The 24,374-nt window shown below is 47.9% G+C and overlaps 1 protein-coding gene across 1 annotated transcript in view; it reads right to left on the bottom strand.

The window, feature by feature from the left end:
* LOC139765468 (5-hydroxytryptamine receptor 5B-like) overlaps positions 1-24,133 on the bottom strand; it is a 77,779-nt gene extending 53,646 nt beyond the window's left edge. Inside the window, 2 exon segments of the mRNA XM_071692849.1 lie at positions 6,957-7,119; positions 23,197-24,133. Coding sequence (XP_071548950.1) covers positions 6,957-7,119; positions 23,197-23,218 — 185 coding nt within the window. The 5' untranslated portion in view covers positions 23,219-24,133.
* Between the last annotated feature and the right edge of the window lie 241 nt (positions 24,134-24,374).

Raw genomic sequence — 24,374 nt, 5'->3', positions numbered from 1 at the left:
GCCAGGATGTTGAAGTGGGAGGGTCGACAGAGGGACACTGGTGGAAGAGGGTGGTCTGCGGAAGGTCGTGGACACAAGAGGCTCTGAGGTCAGGTCACAGTGGCTTGTAGGAGGGTTAGGTAGGCTAGGTGGTTAGGTCACAGAGACCTGAGAGCTAGTGTGCAGCCAGTTGGTTAGGTCAGGTCAGGTTAGAGCATTGTGTCCAGGAGGCTAGGTTATGAGGGTCATCTGGCTAGGTCAGTGTGGCCAGGAGGTCAGGTCACAGTGGCCAGGAGGTCAGGGCCACAGTGACCAAGGGGGAAAGACCATGGATAGTGGGAGGCTAGTGGCGTGGCAGGAGCCAGGGATAGTGTTGTGTGGTCGGGATAATACAGTATGCCACAGTGGATAAAGACAGAGTGATGAGGGATAGGACGAAGAGGGCTCGAGGAATAGTTTAATGTTCGTCGAGGGATAAGGACAAGTGTCTCTTATCTTGACCAAGGATCAAGAGCAGACTAGACCAGCACGGCAAACGAAGAGATCTCACAAGACTCCCAGAACCCACGCAGGAGGTCGGTATAGCAAGAAGGAGAGAGAGAGACTTGCAGGTTATACAAGATACGTGCGAGGCGCTGACGAAGCTTGTGGTAGGCCAGTGGCCAAGAGGTTAGGTTTGGGGGAGTCCTGATTGACTATTAGGAACCAGACACATCCACTTGTGACCCTAAAATGCCAAACGAATAACGTAAACTGGTCGCAGACTAGTCTGAGAATCACGACCCAGGAGGCATTACAACGAGAGTCAGGCTGACAGTAGAAAAAACCCACTCCAAACATTAACCATCTCTTGACCCGGCACGGGACGGAACTAGACAGCCACTGCCACTAGAGCCTCAGCTTTCACATCTTTGAACGGGAGCTGTTGTCTGGGGGAGGTGGTGGGTCGTCCACTCTCGCAAGGATAGGATGACAAAAACCTGAAAGTCTGCCAGTGAGGATATGCAGAAGCGATGACCTCCTTTTTGACGAAGACCCCCGGGCGTCCAATAACACGGGCCCCCACCGTGGCGTCATGCCTCGCTTATCTATAAAGTGATCGCAGGAACGCAATGGGGGCAAAACCAGTTCCACTGACCGACCGAGTCCTTTGTCTTTGAAAGAGATGTGTGTGTGTGTGTGTGAGAGAGGTCAAAGCCGCCGGATCAGGTCACGTTTACCAAAAGGAGAGAAAGAGAGAGAGAGAGACGGTCTGCCGATGCCAGAAGGGACCTGGGCCTGGGCCGGGATGGATCAGACACGTCGCTCACAGCGCGCCTCCTCTATAAATCATTCTCTAACCTCTCTTTCTCACCTCTCTTCTCTACATACATACATATCGTATCCTAATCTTTCTCTCTTTTCGGCGCCATCTCAAACACCCCCTCTCCCAAATTCGTCAGAGCCCCACATGCGGTGGAACCAGTGTGGTGGCGACGACGGGGACTTAAAAAAGAGACAGCCTGACGCCGTCAGCGGCCCTAGCAACGGCGAGGTCATAGCCCCGTGTGACTCACTTCGTGCACCGATACATCCGCACGCCCCCAGGGGCGTCTCAGCCAATGTGGCTCAATTTGTCTCGATCTATATCTATAGATACGTCAGATATCTATAGATATATCGTATAGCTAATACCCCGATCCTCTCTAGCGACCACTGTCTGTAGGGGGAATGCAGGGGGGTAAATTCCTCTCCCCCCCGAAGCCCACTTTAGGGTCATGACTGGCCTGGTTCACATGAACCTCCTCCGCTCTCATGGCCGAGAGTGGGGAGCAGATGGTCCTGTCTGCACCAAGGGTTGAGGGGGGGGGCGGCGGCAGATGGCTCTCACCCACCCGGGGATGGATGAAGGACAGATGGTTTTGTCTGACCTAAATGTGGAGGCCAGATGGTTTTGTCTGACCTAAATGTGGAGGACAGATGGCTTTGTCTGACCTAAATGCGGACAGATGGTTCTGTCTGACCTAAATGTGAAGGACAGATGGTTATGCCTGACCTAAATGTGGAGAACAGATGGTTATGCCTGACCGAAATGTGAAGGACAGATGGTTATGCCTGACCCAAATGTGGAGGACAGATGGTTCTGTCTGACCTAAATAAGGAGGCCAGATGGTTTTGTCTGACCTAAATGTGGAGGGCAGATGGTTCTGTCTGACCTAAATGTGGAGGGCAGATGGTTCTGTCTGACCTAAATGTGGAGGACAGATGGTTCTGTCTGACCTAAATGTGCAGGCCAGATGGTTTTGTCTGACCTAAATATGGAGGACAGATGGTTCTGTCTGACCTAAGGGTGAGCGATGGGTGCGCCTCAGCCACGTTGAGGGAGATGGGTGAGGGATGGGTGAACTGTCTGCCTGACGGGTGAGGGGCACTTAGCTTGACCTTCCCACTGGTGAAGGGCAGATGTTTACCATCTGACTCAGAGGTCAGGAATGGAGGGATCTCCCTGACCCATATTGAGGGCCAGATGGTGTTGGTGACCTCAGGGCTGGGGGCCAGATGGTGTTGGTGACCTCAGGGCTGGGGGCCAGATGGTGCTGGTGACCTCAGGGCTGGGGGCCAGATGGTGTTGGTGACCTTAGGGCCGGGAGCCAGATGGTGTTGGTGACCTTAGGGCCGGGAGCCAGATGGTGTTGGTGACCTCAGGGCTGGGGGCCAGATGGATGCTGGTGACCTCAGGGCTGGGGGCCAGATGGATGCTGGTGACCTCAGGGCTGGGGGCCAGATGGATGCTGGTGACCCCAGGGCTGGGGGCCAGATGGATGCTTGTGGCTCAAGGTTTGGAAGATGGTCGTGTGACCCAGAAGTAACGGAGGCGTGGCTCGACCTGATCTATGGATGAGGGATAGATGGCCTCACCTGACCTATGGATGAGGGACAGATGGCCTCACCTGACCTATGGATGAGGGATAAGTGGCCCCACCTGACCTATGGATGAGGGATAAGTGGCCCCACCTGACCTATGGATGAGGGATAAGTGGCCCCATCTGACCTATGGATGAGGGATAAGTGGCCCCACCTGACCTATGGATGAGGGATAAGTGGCCCCACCTGACCTATGGATGAGGGATAGATGGCCCCACCTGACCTATGGATGAGGGATAGGTGGCCCCACCTGACCTATGGATGAGGGATAGGTACTTCGTTTCGACCGAAGGTTAGGGAATAGCAAACCAAACCAAGGGATGACCAGTGGCTATTTCTCACCATAGGGATGTAGCGCTCTGATCACACTATTTGTCCTGAGAACAGAACCAGCGTCTCCCAGTTGCCCTCACGCTGCCGTGACCATCACAGCCTGACGGTGCCGCCCGGCGGCTGCCTGCGGGAGGAGCCAGGGGGGGCGTGTACTCGGTGGGCGCTGGAGGAGCTATGGTTAACGCTGAACAGCAGGAGCGGCCGGGCCGAAGGGCGAGCGGGAGGTGTCCCCGCTGAACACAAGAGTCATCGGAGAGGTGGAAGATGGCTACCATGGCTGGCCGGAGGTGCGCGTCAAGGGCTCGTGAAGGAGGTGGGTTTCGGTGAATGTTTGGACGGCGCATCATCCGGGCCAAGGAGGAGGAGGAGGAGGAGGAGGAGGAGGAGGAGGCGTTGTTATCACGCCTCACACCAGATCCTCTTAATTGGAAGTCGATCCTCCCTGCTAGACACGGCCCGCATTGTGGCGCGTATGTTTTGGAAGCGATGCGGGATCTCCTGCCGTTCGATAACACAGGAGCTCGCTTCATTGTACCCGAGGTCCGCGGGGTGTTGGTGGACTTCGCTGCCGAAATATCATCCATCCAATGGGAGACTCTCCTTAGACGTTTAGGGTGTTGATGTAAGCTGCAGTCACTCAGAGAGAGAGAGAGAGAGAGAGAGAGAGAGAGAGAGAGAGAGAGAGAGAGAGAGAGAGAGAGAGAGAGACTTGCATGTGTTCACCTTCGCGTCACCAAACGAACAAGGGAAATACCCCTCGCCCTGTGTGAGAGGGAAAGGACCACAATGAGCCATTCATTCCTCTACGGATCACGTCATACGGCTCATTGAGGTCCCCTCACGGCTCTGGTACGGGTCGGACCTAAAAAACTGCTGCCTCACCAGGACACCCACGACTGTGAGATGACGGCCGGCTCTGGGAGGCAGCATGCAGCCCTCTCTCTCTCTCTCTCTCTCTCTCTCTCTCTCTCTCTCTCTCACACACACACACACACACACATATACGTGGTCTGCGCCAGCCCAGCAACACGCATCTCGCCTGTATTCTGCCTCGAGTAACACAGACCCGGATCACCACAGGCCACCTTGGCCTAAGCCAAGGATCCGGACCACAGACGAACCCCCCCCCCCCCCCCCCAACTGCCACCCATGTAGGAAGCGATGCGGCTCATAATCCCACATAAACAGACTGAACATTGTGCTGTAACGTGAGATAACTCGTCATAATGTTTACGAATTTATATGATTTTGCAGGTTCAGAAGGAGGAAGAGGAGGAGGAGGAAGAGCAGGAGGAGGAGGAGGAGGAGGAAGAGGAGGAAGAGGAGGAGGAGGAAGAGGAGGAGGAGGAGGAGGAAGAGGAGGAGGAGGAGCAGGAGGAGAAGCAGGAGGAGGAGGAGAAGCAGGAGGAGGAGGAGGAGGAGAAGGATGAAGAGGAGGAGGAGGAGGAGGAGGAGGAGGAGGAGGAGGAGGAGGAAGAGGAGGAGGAGGAGAAGGAGGAGGAGGAGGAGGAGGAGGAGGAGGAGAAGGAGGAGGAGGAGGAGGAGGAGGAGGAGGAGGAGAAGGAGGAAGAGGAGGAGGAGGAGGAGGAGGAGGAGGAGGAGGAGAAGCAGGAGGAGGAGGAGGAGGAGGAGGAGGAGGAGGAGGAGGAGGAGGAAGAGGAGGATGAGGAGGAGGAGGGGACGAATATATACCGTGCCATGATACCCCACTAAACCTTACTCCGACCCTGACATAGTGCTCACATGTCATGCTTGTTGCTTCCGAGATGATGACGTATCATGTGTAAACATACATGAAGTTGCTGTAGGAGCGGGAATGGGCGTGGAGCGGGCAAGTGCTTGCGGGTGGCAAGTGTCACGTGCTTGTGTCTGGTGGAGAGAGGGAGCGAGTCTGAGGGAGGAGAGGGAGCGAGTCTGAGGGAGGAGAGGGAGCGAGTCTGAGGGAGGAGAGGGAGCGAGTCTGAGGGAGGAAGGGAGCGAGGGAGGACGGGAAGGAGGGAGGTGGTCCGAGCTACAAATGGTCTTCATGCCATTCAATTTCCTTTTACCATCTGGACCTTCGGTGGGGCTATCTATGTCCTTCGTCTGAGATGCCCGAGCTGATAAGACGGGAGACCTTAAAACCGTCGGTGAATACAAGAGTTTATATGGTAGTTTGCAGGGGGGGGGGGGAACCTGGGGTAGCATGCAAGGGGGGGGGGGGCGAAACCTGGGGTAGCTTGCAGGGGGGGCGGGAACCTGGGGTAGCATGCAGGGGGGAACCTGGGGGGAACCTGGGGTAGCTTGCAGAGGGAGAGAACCTGGGGTACCTTGCAAAAGGGAACCTGGGGTAGCTTGCAGGGGGGGAACCTGGGGTAGCTTGCAGAGGGGGAACCTGGGGTAGCTTGCACGGGGGGGGGAACCTGGGGTAGCATGCAGGGGGGAGGGGGGGAAGAGAGCCTGGGGTAGCTTGCAGGGGGGGAGGAGAACCTGGGGTAGCTTGCAGGGGGGGGGAGGTCAATGACTGGGCAAGGATGGATGCTCTCATCTGGGCTTTGAGACCTATATCAACAGCCAGGGGTCATCATTAAGGCTCTCAGCGTCTATCGACATCCGCCAACCTTCAGCGCCTTCTTCAGGTGTTGTAAGGATAATTCCAAGACCACGTAACAGTGTAATGTGGTCCCTTGGGGGTCCTGCATCGTCCCAAGGGGTCATTTCAAGTGCTCTGTGAAGCCCTTCTCTGAGGCTGTCTAACTGGTGTCACTTGGTATGCTGTTTTCAGGAAAGACTGTTCAGTAGGTAATCCTAAATTGTATTTTGAGGCAAGGTCGCGCACGACAGGATACTGCATTACTGTATGTGGAGAGTAGGGAAGGTAGAACTTATCTGTATTGACGAATACAACGAACAGACCTGAGGTATAACATTATCTTGCGTTACATACAATGCAATCCTTTACTGAAACCTGAAATTTGCATTATAATGCCAATATCCCCCACGAGAGTGTATGCTATACTGTGCTTGTGATGGCGATTTACGTTCTTGTCTCTCTGTATCCGTGGGCGTTACCGGACTCCACCTGCACGAGGTTATACCGCGGGTGAAAAAAAAAAAAAATCACTGAAGACGAAGCCGCATCATTGTCAGTGGACGAAAAGGAGCATAATCTTTTTAAAGACCTTCTCGCTCCATAGGAGTCTAGCATGAGCCCCGGCGCCGACCGTGGAACACCCGTGAAGATGAAAGAACCGCCCCCCCATAAAAGGGGGGGTACCTTCAGGTTACACAACAACAATAACACGTCTGTTCGTGGCAACTTTGCGTTTGGCTGCTTCATGGGAAAGTGAGTAATGGTCTTCCTCCTCTCTCTCTCTCATTTTCCGACCTTCGATTAAGAAAGGAGAGACGGTGGGGGGGAAACCAGAGGGCTGTGTGGGCCTCTGGCCAAAGCCCAGCACCTGGCTGGTCACGTTGGCCCGCATGTGCTCAAGATGCTGTTGTCAAGGGTCTGCACCACTGCCCTACATATAAGGACTGACACATCTCTCACCCCCAGGGGACATCTGTTGTAAAAGTTCCGTACATGGTGGCTCTTGTACGCTGAGTACCAGGGGCCCGTGTGTGTGGGGGAGCCAGACGGATCGAGTTAAAGGAACGGGGCATTTGTCGTTATCCACTGACTGCTCCCATATGACCTGGAGTGACCCCCAGTGGGGCAGCAACGTACAGAACTGTAAAGTGGTGTTGGGGGAACTGACCTGTTGGAGATGCTGCGGAGTGCTGGCCTCCTGAAGAAGATGACGAGGAAGACGGTGTTGAGGATGGAGGAGACTAAGAACACCAGCGTGAGGAGTAGAGTCACGGCCACGCCCGCAGCCCATGCTGTCACCCCCTCAACGCCCACCGCCACCATCACCACACCTGCCACAAACACACACAACAATGGACGTGCTTTAGTACGTGTACAGCAAGGACCTCTGTGTGAACACCTGCCCATCTCATCAGTACATTCATCATCACTACAGACACACAATCATCATCACTACAGTCACTGCAATCGCATCCATCATCACTACAGTCATTGCAATCATATTCATCATCAATACAGACACAATCATCATCACTACAGCCATCATCATCATCACTACAGACCCACTTATCATCACTATAGCCATAATCATCATCACTACAGACCCACTTATCATCACTAAAGCCATAATCATCATTACTATAGACCCACTTATCATCACTACACCCATAATCATCATAAATAAAGAACTCATTTATCGTCACTACAGCCACATACATCAATACACTGTGTATTCATACATCATAGTACACAAAAACACTCACCATCAGTACAGATACAGTAATCATAAGTACAGTCACACTCGTCATCAATACAGACGTAATCATCTTCAGCACAGGCACTACTCATCAGTAGATACATACTAATCATCAGCACAGACATACTAACCATCAGCACAGACATACTAACCATCAGTACAGACATACTAATAATCAAATATATCAATTTTAGTATCATGAAATTAGCATCTTCTTAAATAACTGAATTCAGCAAAAACATATATATATATATATATATATATATATATATATATATATATATATATATATATATATATATATATATATATATATATATGTGTGTGTGTGGGTGGGTTGGGCCATTCTTTCGTCTGTTTCCTTGCGCTACCTCGCTAACGCGGGAGACAGCGACAAAGCCGAGGATATTCCTTCTAAGGCTCAGTCCTCAGTTCTTAACGCTACCTCGCTAACTCGGGAAATGGCGAATAGTATGAGAAAAGAATACACACACACACACACACACACACACATATATATATATATATATATATATATATATATATATATATATATATATATATATATATTCCTAAGAGTCCACGGGGAAAATGAAACACGATAACTTCCCATGTGCACTTTCGTGTTATAATCACATCATCAGGGGAAACACAAGAGAGAAATATAACAGTCAGTTGATATACAACGAAGAGACGTAGCTCGGACGCCATATGGTAAACATGCGATTGTCCAAGACAGGCAACGAGCGTATCATAAACTTATCATTTTTCAACTTTTATCAACAATAAAGTTATCTAATTTGTATAGACCATCACTAACATGAAGACTATAATTCTTTGTGTATTTAATAATAGAAGATTCCATGATACTTTCTGTAAAGCGGTTAAGGCTAACACTGTTATAATTTTAGACAAAAGTAACTATTTATCTAAAATATCGAAAAAAATTAGTAATTTCGTAAAACTGATATGAAACAGTACATCATGAAGAGCTCAGGTAAATCATATGCACAGAAACATCGGAGTATTTACAGGAAGAAAAGCTGTTTACATATTTACAAAATGGTTTTGGAACATGATACAGAACCAGGATTCGTAACAAGTGAACCTGCATAGGATTCGTAACACACGAACCTCCATAGGATTCGTAACATACGAACCTCCATAGGATTCATAACATACGAACCTCCATAGGATTCATAACACACGAACCTCCATAGGATTCGTAACACACGAACCTCCATAGGATTCATAACATACGAACCTCCATAGGATTCGTAACACACGAACCTCCACAGGATTCGTAACATACGAACCTCCACAGGATTCGTAACATACGAACCTCCATCGGATTCGAAACATTCAAACCTCCATCGGATTCGTAACAAGTGAACCTCCATAGGATTCGAAACGTCCGAACCTCAATTCAAAACATTAAAGTAACCTACAGTTCAACCCTTGAGTTGGCTACAACCAAGAGTTCGTAACCTGAGCAGTACAGACTGTAACAACATAACAATGAGATGAACCTCCTCCCACCTCCGCGTGTCCTGAACCATCATCACCCACCACAGACCATACTCCATCACCGCCCCCCCCAACGTGTCCTGCACCACCACCCACCACAGACCATACTTCGTCAACGGTCTTCCCCCCCAAACCCGAATCATCACTCACCGCAGACCATACTTCGTCAACGGTCTTCCCCCCCAACCCGAACCATCACACACCACAGACCATACTTTGTCAACTCCCCCCCCCCCACGCCCTCCCCAAACATCACTCACCGCAGACCATACCTCGTCCACGGTCCTCGGTGGCCCTCCTCACCAGACCAACCGGCGTCAGCCAGTGTGCCTGGCGACCATCACACAAGACGCTCCAGTCCACTGGCAACACCCACGACGCAGTTGCCATGTAGTCATATTCCCATTATAAACAACATGACTTATATTCTTATTAATACCATGTTAATGTACGACATTTATTTCTAACTTACACAAGACCATGCCAGCGTCAATATACAAAATACAGGAGGTTGACATAAAATATCAGACCAGTGTTTTCGTACATATTTAGCGTGTATACAAGGCTATGTATGGACGAGCGGTGCTTGTCAAGAGTATATATATATATATATATATATATATATATATATATATATATATATATATATATATATATATACATACACCGTGTCACAGTTGGAGTTCACATATTCCATGCACTAAGGGTGAGTCACGACCACTGTAGTGGGGTCTGTTTACGTCATGCATTATATGATCGCTATAACGAACGGTGGCTTGAGTGCAACATGGGTCTATTGACCAATGACATCATCACTGGTGGGGGGGAGGGGGGGTGAAGCAGGGCATCCTGATGACGTCACTAACAGTGACTCCTCCTCGACCAAGACCCAACAGTGACTCTCGACCAAGACCCAACAGTGACTCTCGACCAAGACCCAACAGTGACTCTCGACCAAGACCCAACAGTGACTCTCGACCAAGACTCAACAGTGACTCTCGATCAAGAACCAACAGTGACTCTCGACCAAGACTCAACAGTGACTCTCGATCAAGAACCAACAGTGACTCTCGACCAAGACTCAACAGTGACTCTCGATCAAGAACCAACAGTGACTCTCGATCAAGACTCAACAGTGACTCTCGATCAAGAACCAACAGTGACTCTCGACCAAGACTCAACAGTGACTCTCGATCAAGAACCAACAGTGACTCTCGATCAAGAACCAACAGTGACTCTCGACCAAGACCCAACAGTGACTCTCGACCAAGACTCAACAGTGACTCTCGATCAAGAACCAACAGTGACTCTCGATCAAGACTCAACAGTGACTCTCGATCAAGAACCAACAGTGACTCTCGATCAAGAACCAACAGTGACTCTCGACCAAGACTCAACAGTGACTCTCGATCAAGAACCAACAGTGACTCTCGATCAAGAACCAACAGTGACTCTCGACCAAGACCCAACAGTGACTCTCGACCAAGACTCAACAGTGACTCTCGATCAAGAACCAACAGTGACTCTCGATCAAGAACCAACAGTGACTCTCGATCAAGAACCAACAGTGACTCTCGACCAAGACCCAACAGTGACTCTCGACCAAGACTCAACAGTGACTCTCGACCAAGACCCAACAGTGATTCTCGACCGAGACCCAACAGTGACTCTCGACCACGACCCAACAGTGACTTGAAGCCACCAATAATCTCGGTTAAGGTTGTATATAAACAGATCTAGTCTAACTTATAGATAAGGTTTAGTGAGGCAAGGGATTGTGAGGCAACGAGTACTGGGAGAGGCAAGGGATTGCGAGGCAACAAGTACTGGAAGAGGCAAGGGATTATGAGGCAACAAGTACTAGGAGAGGCAAGGGATTGTGAGGCAACAAGTACTGGGAGAGGCAAGGGATTGTGAGGCAACAAGTACTGGGATAGGCAAGGGATTGTGAGGCAACAAGTACTGGGAGAGGCAAGGGCTTGCGAGGCAACAAGTACTGGGAGAGGCAAGGGCTTGCGAGGCAACAAGTACTGGGAGAGGCAAGGGCTTGCGAGGCAACAAGTACTGGGAGAGGCAAGGGATTATGAGGCAACAAGTACTGGAAGAGGCAAGGGCTTGCGAGGCAACAAGTACTGGGAGAGGCAAGGGCTTGCGAGGCAACAAGTACTGGGAGAGGCAAGGGATTGTGAGGCAACAATTACAGGGAGTGAGGTAAGCGTTAATGAGGCGACAGACGCTGGAAATGAGGCAAGGGGTAATGAGGGGGTAAGAACAGGCGTGAAGCAAGGGTCAATGAGGCAGCAAAGACTGTGAGTCAAGTGTTAATGAGGAGGCAAGGACGGGCCACACAGTGGGAACCTCAGCTCGCACCGCCTCCCGCGCTTCCCTCATCATATTTTTTCCCCTCAGTGTTGTTAATGTTATAATGAGTATGGATGTAGCAGGCAGGGTGTGTGTGTGTGTGTGTGTGTGTGTGTGTGTGTGTGTGTGTGTGTGTGTGTGTGTGTGTGTGTGTGACCCACTGATTTTAAACCTGATTCACCAAGTTATTTCCGTGGAGAGTGTTCTGCCACTCATCTCTCTCTCTCTCTCTCTCTCTCTCTCTCTCTCTCTCTCTCTCTCTCTCTCTCTCTCTCTCTCTCTCTCTCTCTCAGCAGTGATGTTTTGTGTGTGTGTGTGTGTGTGTGTAAGGAGAGTGCAGGTTAGGTGAACAGCAAGCGTTTGACGGGGTGACTAGACCTGAGGAGCTACATTCAGCCTCTGGCCTTGTGTCAAGTGCATTCGGTTTGCTTATTGTCTTTAATCGTACACTTGAATGCTGCTCTATCATCTGCCAGCGGACAGTTGGTCTCCTTCATTATCCTCCTAACATTGGACTCTGGTCACAGGTTATTAACGATGTACACTTCCTAAGTCCCTCTCTCACACACAGAATCCTGAGGCTTATTTCGTACAAGATCATAATCATCCTGAGGTCTTTCACTGTCTCACATCCTCATTCCATTTACTCGATCTGTGTTTCATCAACCATCTCTCAGACCAACTTCGAAATGTGTTTAGGTCCCCTTGTAAGCTGATGCATTCTCCCCCGCTTGTCACTGTACATGACCTTAGTAACGTGTGTGTGTGTGTGTGTGTTTGTGTGACGGGCGTAGCTCCTCTTCAGGGCACGTCCTCCCTGGAGGCCACTGTGGTGAAGCCTTGATCCACTGTGGTGCTGGCGATCCCCCGTCAAGAACACGTCGCTATGTCGGAGGCAGTTCCCGTGATGTTCCATATGGATGGAGGCCGTGTGACGAAAGCGACTCATTTCCGGCAGCGTCTGGCAAGGTGGAGGTTGGCGGGCAGGTTGCGAGTACACGACACCTCGAGAGGTCACTACCAACTCTAGGACTGCCGCCAGCGGAGGTCCTCCTCGAAGACAGCAGCAGCTAGACACAGACACCTCCAACGACACTTGCTGAGGATCTGTGTCTCGGTAGTGGTAGTAGGTCTGTTCTACGTCGCTTTCACAGTATCTGTGTAACACCATCGTCCTCTGCACGGATCGCTGTGTCTCTTCTCCTCCGCCCTCCCCCTCCACAAGACACTTTCACCGCCTCTGTGTCTCAGATGTTTCACACTAGCGCTTCGAACAGCTACCCCTCCACCTTAATAGCATCTGAACCGAAGCTTCACAGCAGCTTCAGTTCACTAATCCCATCACCCAAAGTGTGCCTCTCGCTCCATACACGACGCGCCCATCACGATGGGAGGTTGGAGGGAAGAAGAGGGGAGGTGATGGGACAGGAGGAGAAAGTACCCTCGCAAAACAGGGACAGTTCGCCAAGTCTTCAGGTATGGGGTGTGTGTTGGTCGGACTGAAATGTGTGTGTGTGTGTGTGTGTGTGTTGTGTTGTGTTGTGTTGTGTTGTGTTGTGTTGTGTGTGTGTGTGTGTGTGTGGGTGTGTGTGTGTGGATGGTTCTCTCGCGTTACGAGCACAAGACAGCGGTGTTGTGTGGTTCACGAGGAGGCCTCACGCATCGTCCACACGTCATGGGTTCTCCATTCGTCCTCGTCCAGCGGTTCTCCGTCCCAGACGTGTCTCACGGGACGCGCTCCACCCGCCCTCTGTCCCTGGACGTACGTCACAGTGGCGTCACGGGACCCACTCCACCAGAGGTAATGGAGTGACAGCGGATTCCTTGAGCATAATGCAATATATCGTCCTTGAGCATTATACGATATATCGTCCTTGAGCATAATGCAATATATCGTCCTTGAGCATAATGCAATATATCGTCCTTGAGCATAATGCGGTATATCGTCCTTGAGCATAATGCGGTATATCGTCCTTGAGCATTATACGATATATCGTCCTTGAGCATAATGCGATATGTCGTCCCTGAGCATAATGCGATATATCGCCCTTGAGAATAATGCGATATGTCGTCCTTGAGCATAATGCGATATATCGTCCTCCAGCATTATACGATATATCGTCCTTGAGCATAATACGGTATATCGCCCTTGAGCATAATGCGATATACCGTTCCTGAGCATCATAAAATATATTGCTTTTGAGCATAATGCGATATATCGTCCTTGAGCATAATGTGATATATCGTCCTTGAGCTTTATACGATATATCGTCCTTGAGCATTACACGATATATCGTCCTTGAGCGTAATGCGATATATCGTCCTTGACCATTATACGATATATCGTCCTTGAGCATTATGCGATATATCGTCTTTGAGCATTATACGATATATCATCCTTGAGCGTAATGCGCTACATCGTCCTTGAGCATTATACGATATATCGTCCTTGAGCATAATGCGGTATATCGCCCTTGGGCATAATGCGATATATCTTCCTTAAGCATAATGCGATATATCGTCCTTGAGCATAATGCGATATATCTCCCTTGAGCATAATACGATATATCATTCTTGAGCATAATGCGATATATCGTTCTTGAGCATAATGCGATATATCGTTCTTGAGCATAATACGATATATCATTCATGAGCATAATACGATATATCGTCCTTGAGCATAATGCGATATATCGCCCTTAGCATAATACGATATATCATTCTTGAGCATAATACGATATATCGCCCTTGAGCATATTGCGATATATCGCCCTTGAGCATAATACGATATATCGTTCTTGAGCAAGTCTCGTAAGTCATAAATCTGATCTGTACACATACTGACGTCTTGTATGAAGTGTGTGTGTGTGTGTGCGTGTGTGTGTGTGTGTGTGTGTGTGTGTTCCTAATGCCACGGTGGTCGAGGTTACAACTCTCACTTTAATGGTATAACAATAATTGTTGAATACAAATTACAACCATGAAGAGGGTGGTAGATATAACTTCATATATATATATATATATATATATATATATATATATATATATATATATATATATATATATATATATATACACACATGAGTGTTCCAGAGCCCAGTGTAAACGTGCCTCCCCCAGCCCTCAGTGTAGGGCAGACCTGCCTCCCCCAGCCCTCAAGTGTAGGGCAGACCTGCCTCCCCCAGCCCTCAAGTGTAGGGCAGACCTGCCTCCCCCAGCCCTCAAGTGTAGGGCAGACCTGCCTCCCCCAGCCCTCAGTGTAAGGCAGACCTGCCTCTCCCAGCCCTCAGTGTAGGGCAGATCTGCCTCCCCCAGCCCTCAGTGTAGGGCAGACCTGCCTCCCCCAGCCCTCAGTGCAGGGCAGAGCTGCCTCCCCCAGCCCTCAAAGTAGGGCAGACCTGCCTCCCCCAGCCCTCAAAGTAGGGCAGACCTGCCTCCCACCAGGCAGACCTGCCTCCCCCAGCCCTCAGTGTAGGGCAGAACCTGCCTCCCCCAGCCCTCAGTGTAGGGCAGACCTGCCTCCCCCAGCCCTCAAGTGTAGGGCAGACCTGCCTCCCCCCAGCCCTCAGTGTAGGGTAAACCTGCCTCCCCCAGCCCTCAGTGTAGGGTAATAACAAGACAGTCCTCCCCACTTCCTCCACCCTCCCCCCCAGCTAGAACTTTTATCTGAAGCTCTGACGGAATACGGAATTGAGGAGGAGGAGGAGGAGGAGGAGGAGGAGGAGGAGGAGGAGGGGGATGAGGAGGAGGGGAGGAGCTGACGAGGTCAGCATGAAAAGAATGAACAGGAGGGGAGGAGATGAGTGGGAGAGGCGCACAAGGCCCTCCTTACATTCAAGCCAGAGACTCGTGTGTGTGTGTGTGTGTGTGTGTGTGTGTGTGTGTGTGTGTGTGTGTAGCTGTAAGCTGGGTAAAACGCGTCCAGTGTAGTCATCGTGAGCCACGTTCTCTTGATAAAGCAGTAGACAGTGTGGGTCTTGTCTGTCCGTGTGTCGTATTGTCCTCTACGTCACGTACATTGTCCACTCATTACAGAGTTCCTCACGATATTAGACTCATGATTTTGTTCCTCACAAAAGTTAGCTCTTATGACACTGCTCCTTGAAGAAGTGAGCACTCATAACATTGCTCCTCATGGATCTCATCTCTCACAACATTACTCCAAAACAGAAGTGAGCACTTATATTCCGCTTACTCACACACTTTCCATCAATAGGATTTTTAAATTGGTGAGAGATCTAAGTGCAGGAGGGATACGATATTACTGGAGATAAGTCAACATGAGTTGGGGGGGCGGGGGAGAGAAGGGTGGATGTTTGAAGTGTGTGTGTGTGTGTGTGGGGGGGAGAGTCTGGAAGTCTTAATGAGGAGTTTTGGAAGTGGTGTGGGTAAAACAAATGTTGCGGTGGTTTCTGATCCCTTCGCACAAAACGTGCGGGTCGCCACGCAGCTGTGGTATGTGCGGTAAAAGTGGATGCTCGCCCCTGTGGTTGATGTGGTTTAATGAACTGACTGTGTGGTTAATGTGGTATGATGACGACAGAGCCATGATTCATAATTCACAAGTGGCTTAAAAGCAATGGTATAATCAAGATAAATGACTTATATATAATTGTGGTGTTGTGAATTTCGAGAGAGAAAAAGGGTTTGTGCATGACAGTGATTCTATATATTGGTGGTGACATACTGTCAAAAGAGCCATGACAGAGGTATCATGAGTGACACAGTTATGGCACATATGATGTGGCACCAGTCTGTGGTCATGTGACATAACAAAGAACGGAGAACATTCACTGTTGTGTCATAACAAAGAACGGAGAACATTCACTGTTGTGTCATAACAAAGAACGGAGAACATTCACTGTTGTGTATCATTTGATATAATTGTTATCTATGCGCGACTGGTTTCCTGCAACGAATGTGTACTTGAGTTAGGCATTTCCATTGTAGATGATGTTGTGAATGAGGCGAACTCACTGCACACACTCACCGACCATGTGTGACGTCCGGGTTCGAATCCCGGGTGCGTCAAGCGTCCTGCACTCATCCTAGCCGTTCGTCCTCCACTTAGGGTGAGTAAATAAATGGGTATCTGACTTAGGCTGGGATATATATATATATATATATATATATATATATATATATATATATATATATATATATATATATATATATATATATACACGGAGTTCTTACATCACCATCTAGATCTTCGCATAACTTATGCCAGGCATTTCCTCATAACAAATATGAAATAGGAGATAACAGAGATGAGAAAGACTGATAATGAATAAATCTGATAATGAATAAATCTGATAATGAATAAATCTGATAATGAATAAATCTGATAATGAATAAATCTAATAATGAATAAATCTAATAATGAATAAATCTGATAATGAATAAATCTGATAATGAATAAATCTAATAATGAATAAATCTAATAATGAATAAATCTGATAATGAATAAATCTGATAATGAATAAATCTGATAATGAATAAATCTAATAATGAATAAATCTGATAATGAATAAATCTAATAATGAATAAATCTGATAATGAATAAATCTAATAATGAATAAATCTAATAATGAATAAATCTAATAATGAATAAATCTGATAATGAATAAATCTAATAATGAATAAATCCGATAATGAATAAATCCGATAATGAATAAATCTGATAATGAATAAATCCGATAATGAATAAATCCGATAATGAATAAATCTAATAATGAATAAATCTAATAATGAATAAATCTAATAATGAATAAATCTAATAATGAATAAATCTGATAATGAATAAATCTGATAATGCTGAGGATTACGTTATGCCTCTGATGCGAGATCAGAGTGAGGATAAACATGTATGAGTGGAACTAGTGAGGATAAACATGTATGAGTGGAACTAGTGAGGATAAACATGTATGAGTGGACCTAGTGAGGATAAACATGTATGAGTGGAACTAGTGAGGATAAACATGTATGAGTGGAACTAGTGAGGATAAACATGTATGAGTGGAACTAGTGAGGATAAACATGTATGAGTGGAACTAGTGAGGATAAACATGTATGAGTGGAACTAGTGAGGATAAACATGTATGAGTGGAACTAGTGGGTAAACATGTAGAGTGGAATAGTGAGGATAAAATGTTGAGTGGACTAGGAGGATAAAATGTTGAGGGAATGTGAGGTTTAAAAATGTATGAGGGAACTAGTGAGGATAAACTTTATGGTGGAACTAGTGAGGAAAACATGTATGAGTGGAACTAGTGAGGATAAACATGTATGAGTGGAACTAGTGAGGATAAAAATGTATGAGTGGAACAGTGAGGATAAACATGTATGAGTGGAACTGTGAGGTAAAAAATGTAGAGGGGAAAGTGAGGATAAACTGTTGAGTGGAATTGAGGTAAAAATGTATGGTGGAACTAGTGAGGTAAACATGTATGAGTGGAATAGGAGGATAAAATTATGAGTGGAAAAATAGTGAGGTAAACATGTATGGTGGAATAGTGGGAAAACAGTTGAGTGGAAATAGTGAGGATAAACATTTAGGGGAAATAAGGGGGTAAACATTGTTTGGGGAAATAGGAAAGGTAAAATTTTAATAGTGGAAATATAGGGAAAAAATGTATGAGTTTTGGAAATTTTAAAAACATGTATATGGTGTGAGGAAAACATGTATATGGAAAATGAGGGTTTAAAACATGTATATGGAAATTTTGAGGTAAAACTGTTTTGAGTGGAATAAGGGAAAAGGTAACATGGAGTGGAACTGGAGGATAACAGTTGATGGAACTAGGGGGAAAAAATTAGAGTGGAATATAAGGAAAACATGTATGATGGCAGTTTGGGTAAACGAAGTGGAAAATATGAGGATAAAACATGTATATGGCCAGTTGGGAAAAAACATTTATGGCAGTGGGATAAAACATTTTGAGTGGAATTTGGGGTAAAATGTAGATGGCAGTGGGGGTTTAAAAAAATTTAAGTGGAAATAGTGGGATAAAACATGTATGAGTGGAACTAGGAGGTAAAATTTTTGAGTGGAATAAGGAGGTAAAAATTTTGGGTGGAACTAGGAGGTAAACATGTATGATTGGGAAAGTGAGGATTTAATTAGAGTGGAACTAGGGGGATTAAACAGGGATTGGTAGTGAGGATTAACAAAGTGAACTAGGAGGGGTAAATCCCCTGTATGAGTGGAACTAGGGGGAAAAATTATGAGTGGAACTAAGGGAAAAAAGTATAGGGCAGTTGGGGTAAACAAAGTGGAATATGGATTGGATTTACACCCATTAATCTACTTCTATATTGTTCTCGGTTTTATTGGCCCAAGGTGTAATCATGGTAGTTTGGAGGATCTAACGACCCCCAGTGTAATCTAACAGTAGTTTGGATTATCTAACGACCCACAGTGTAATTTCTGGCTTTGGATTTTTTAACGCCCCACAGTGTTTTAAACTACTGTAGTTTGGAGATTAACACCCACAGTGTAATTTTTACTGGTGTTTGGAAAGATTTTTTAACGACCCACAGTGTAATCTACTGGTAGTTTGGAGGATCTAACGACCCACAGTGTAATCTACTGGCAGTTTGGATTATTAAACGACCCACAGTGTAATCTACTGGCAGTCTGGATTATTAACGACCCACAGTGTAATCTAACAGTAGATTGGATTATCTAACGACCCACAGTGTAATCTACTGGTAGTTTGGATTATTTAACGACCCACAGTGTAATGTACTGGTAGTTTGGATTATTACGCCCCCGTGTAAAACTTCTGGCAGTCTGGGTTATTTAACGACCCCGTGAATCTACTGGCCCGTCTGGATTATTTTTAAAGACCCAAGTTTAATTATGGAGTCTGGTTTATTTAACGACCCACAGTGTAATCTACTGGCAGTCTGGATTATTTAACGACCCACAGTGTAATGTACTGGCAGTTTGGATTATTTAACGATCCACAGTGTAAAATACTGGCAGTTTGGGAGATCTAACCACCCACAGTGTAAACTACTGGCAGTTTGGATTATCTAACGACCCACAGTGTAATCTACTGGCAGTTTGGATTATTTAACGACCCACAGTGTAATTTACTGGCAGTCTGGTTTTTTTAAAGACCACTGTAAATTTCTGGGTTTGGTTATTAAAAAGACCCACAGTTAATTTTTTGGGGGGGGGGGGGGGCCCCCCGGTTTTTTTTTTAAAAAAAAACCCCAAAAAAAAGGGGGGGTTTCCCCCGGGGTTTAAATGGGGGTTTTTTTTCCCCCCCTTTTTCTTTTTTTTTTTAAACCCCCCCAAATTTTAAAAAAATTTTTTTAAAAATTTTTTTTTCCCCCCAAAAACCCCCAAAAACCCCCCCCTTTTTTCCCCCCCCCAAAAACCCCCCCCCAAATTTTTAAACCCCTTTTTTTTTTTTCCCCCAAAAACCCTTTAATTTTAATTTTTTCCCCCCCCTTTTTCCCCCATTTTTTCCCCCCCCCCCCTTTTTTTTTTAAATTTTTTCCCCCCCCGTTTTCCCCTTTTTAAAAAAAAACCCCCCCCCCCCTTTTTTGGGTTTTTTCCCCCCCAAAAAACCCCCCTTTTTCCCCCCCCTTTTTTAAAAAATTTTTTTCCCCCCCAAAATTACGGGGGGGTTTTCCCCCAAAATTTTTTTTCCCCCCCCCCCCAAAAAAATTTTTTTTTTTCCCCCCCCCTTTCCCCCGGGTGGTTTTTCCAAACCCCCCCCTTTTTGGGGTTTTTTTAAAACCCCCCCCGGGGGGCCCCCCGGGGGTTTTAACCCCCCCCGGGGTTTTTTTAATTTAATTTGGGCCCCCCCCCCCCCCTTTTGGGGATTCCCCCAAAAATTTTGGCATTTTTTTCCCCCGTGAATTCCCCCCGGGTTTAAATTTCCCCCCAAAATTTTTAAATTTTTTAAACCCCCCCTTAACCCCCCCCCCCAAGGGGTTTAGGGGGTTTTAACCCCCGGGCCCCCCTTTAATTTTCCCCCCCCCTTTCTTTTTTTTAACCTAACGGGCCCCGGGGGGCCCCCCCCAAAAAGGGGAAAAAAGGGATTTTCCCCCAAAAATTTTCCAAAGGGGGTTTTAAACCGCCCGGGGGAAAATTTTTGGGGGGGTTTTTAAAAATTAACCCCCAAAAAAAAACCCCCCCAAAACCCCAAAAAAAAAACCCCCCAAAATTAAAGGGTTTAAAAAAACCCCCCCCCAAAACCCAAAAAAAAAAATTTTTTTTGGGGGGGGGGGGGGCCAAAAACCCTTTCCGGGGCCCCGGGCCCCTTTGGGATCCTGGGGGGTTTTTTTGGGAAATTTTAGGGAGACAGGCAGCGTTAAGGGGAAGTAATCGCCAGCGCGGTTCTCCACAAGACCAAATCGTAATGAAAGAACCATCAAGGATCATCGTACCATTTGGAACGAGGCATCATCAGGGGAAAAAACATCATTGCAAGCCAAAAGAATCTGTAAAGTCCACAACACACACACACACAAACACACACCACACACCACACGCACACAAACCCGGGGGCATGAAAGGGAATGAGGATGGGGAAAAAGCCCAAAAAGGAAAAAGGCCCTAAGTTAGAGCACTACTTAGCTGGCAATATTAAGTTTGAGAAGGGGTGTTGGTTTGGGGGGGTTTTTGGGGGGTGAGGGGGGACTTGTGAAGTGAGGCCACGGAAACACACTGTCTGCTGGTAAGTACCACTAGAACACCGGGCCCAAAGGGCGTGGTTTTATTTTGGGTCGGGTGGGTTTACAAAGTGTTTGAACATGTTTCCCCAAAATTGGTCAAGGAAAAGGGACAAAAATTTGAGTGAGTCCAGAAGAGAGGCAAGAGATATGACACTTGATTTGGAGGAAGTGAGTCATTATAGAGAGAGGCACTGGAGACTGTTCAATAGCCCACGATGGAGGAAGAAAGAGTAAGGGGTGACCTGATCACAGCCTTCCTACATCAGTTAGATGATTTCGAGAGCCATCGTGAGGTACAACAACAGAGCTGCTACTGGACATTGTGAGGAGCTACGCAAGGGCCTCTCAGAGAGGATTAGAGGAAATACTTCTTCAGCTACGAAGTGATGGATGACTGGGAGGAGGAGGTAAGTGGGGAAATGGTGAATGTTGGCAGAATAAAGAAGACGAAGAGGTTGATAAATGATCAATTTCAAGTGATGGGTCCACACGGGCGTAGAACTCCCTTCCTGTACTGTAGAATAAGGTGATTATACATAAACACAGGTACTGTGTCCATGTATACATTTCTGTAGGAATCCAGACGAGTGTTCATCTGTCGAATATGATACTCTACGTAAATTGTATTGAGCCAGATGCAGAGACTAGGCCAGGGAGCGTGGCTGTCAGAGGAAGGTTTGGGGCGGCTTTGGGTTGTAGACTGGGAAAGATGAAGGTGAGGGTTGGTGTGTGGGGGTGAGACGGGTGTATATTGAGAACGAATCAGGTTGATGATAGACATGACATGTTTAGATGTGGGTCAATGTAGATGTTGTAGGCTGAGGTAGCAAGTGTAGTGTAGTGGAGGAGAGCTTCGGGTTACGGTTGATGTCAAAGTGTGGGCTTGGGCGCCACGGAGGTTCGGGAAGACACATGATGGCATCAACTGGTGTAGATGCACAATGAGGAAACTGTTCGTTTTGGCGGAGTAGGGCAGCCTGGCATGACTATGTAGGGGGGAAAGCAGCGTTCACGACGGCGGCTAGCTGGGAGGGTCACTGTTATCTTAGCAGCACCACAAAGTCGTCAGTGTTTTACAGGAGGTCCGGCCAGGGAAGTGGGTCACGACGCAGACGTAACTGCACGCCTAGGTCGTACCTCTCCTTCTGGATCGTCTGCAGGAGGCGATTGCTTCAAGGGAGGGAGTGAAGGAAAGGAAGGATGCTGAGGAGGCAAAGGTGAACGACACAGGAAAACTGGGGAAAAAGAGAGGCATAAAGATTGGAATAATGATCTAAAACTTGTATAGGGTAGTTAAAAAAAAAAAGGGACGTGGGGATATGAGGGATGGAAATAGAAAGGTCGTTTAAGCAAGAGGGGCATGGGAACACAGAGACACACAAGGTAAACAATAATGATAAACAATGAGAGGCGGATATGGAAGGAATCTCATGAACGCAAGGCATTACGTTGCATGACGAAACCATGACGAAGGATTGTGTAACGTGTGTATCACTGTACTGAGATCAGGTTTCCAACCCCCGCAAACACTTTCCTCTAACTGTTCATCTCCCAGAGCTCGGTAGCCCTAAGCCTGGTCATCGTCCTCGGTAGTGCAACGAGAGAGAGAGAGAGAGAGGGAGCAGGACAAGCGAATCGTCGTCTCCCAAGTTTTCCCTAACAGATAAACTCGGAGTATTATCTGTCACCATTTCGCTCTAGACCAAAGGCTTCGGGAACTAAACAAAAGACATTTTTCCACCTGGAATCGGTCGTTTCTGGTCACATTCATCGTCCGGCGAACACGTTACGTGCACGTGTCTTGCCTGGCAAGCAACACGTTAGCCTGATCTACCGCACAACACTGTCACATATGCAGGCTGCCCTGGCCAGTGCCTGGGAGCACGTAGTGCTTCACACCCACTATGAACCTTCGAAGCACACCACAGTTCCATTAAAACTGGAGTCTCGTGGTGCTTCACACCCACTATGAACCTTCGAAGGACACCACAATCACAGTAAAACTGGAGGCACGTGGTGCTTCACACCCACTGTGAACCTTCGAAGCACGCCTCGGTACCCGCCTTACCTTCATCTGTTGTTGTGTCCATCACCCAGCCAAGCGGACGACCAGAACCCGTCTTTGCTGTGGGTGATCGCCTCTCCTGTGTGGGTTACTTCCCTCTAGCTGATGCCGTGTATCGCCAGTCATTCACTGAGGGTCGAAGTGCTCGGGTTTGGCGTCCACGTGAGCCGGCCTTGTTACTGAGGATGTGTGGATGTTCACGTTGATCTGCCTCGACGCTCGGAATGGCCAGGTAGGAAGGCCTGTCTGTACGCTGCAGAGGGACCCCGGCCAGCCTACGGGGGCTGTGGGTGGGTCTATATTGCACTTGGCGGTCTCTGGTGGTGGATCAGGACGCGGTCAGCATCCTGTGTGTGTGTGTGTATGTGTGTGGGGTGGCTGCCGCCGCCCACCACGCCTGAGTGCCACCAAAAGTTCCTGTCACAGCGTACACACCCGCTGGCCTAACTGTACAAGTCACCTTCGCCTCTACCGCACACTGCTCTCGCGAACTGTCCTCAACACACGGGTTTACTCCCGCAAGGAAATACTGAAGGTAAATTCTGTCACTCGCTGTGCACTGGACATTATCATTGAGAGGCTAATGTCCTTTCCAGCACTGGCACAACACCGAAACACATCACTGGCGAGACCACGTCCTGCTGGGACGGCGTCCGGGGACAGAGTGAGTGAGGGAGTGAGGGTGAGGATGGCTGCCGGTCTGTGTGGTCAGGACGGCAGCTGGAGCAACACTGGGAGGCAGTGTGTGTGTGAGTCTGGAGGACCGGGAGCAGCGGCCCTCAACTCCCCAACAGCTGGTGACGTGTTCCCCGCCGCTTTCGGCCACGCCCACACCTCCTGAAACCACGCCTTCGGCATATACATGCTGTGTGAGGGCTACAACCCGACACACACACACACACCAGCCACGCCAGCCGAGCTGCTCATGTCGGAAAAGCAACTAACTGACACCTCAACTGAGGCGGTGACCAGAGGCAAGACTTTTTTTTTTTTAATCTGTTGCTGCTCTTGTGCAACTGACATTTCTGAAGTTGTTTGACTTATTCATCTTTTGTGGCTCTTCACTCTTTCCAGGCGTCGCAGTCGCCCGGGCCTTCGTCAGTAGCGTGATAGGTCCTCCTCCTACTCCGTGAATGCATCGACTGATCGTGTGAATTTTTACTCTATTCTTTTCTTTTTTT

Source organism: Panulirus ornatus, chromosome 55 (assembly GCF_036320965.1).
Source record: "Panulirus ornatus isolate Po-2019 chromosome 55, ASM3632096v1, whole genome shotgun sequence".
Taxonomy (NCBI): Eukaryota; Metazoa; Arthropoda; class Malacostraca; order Decapoda; family Palinuridae; genus Panulirus; species Panulirus ornatus.
The sequence above is the reverse complement of the archived record's forward strand: the minus strand, read 5'-3'. Positions and strand labels throughout refer to the sequence as shown.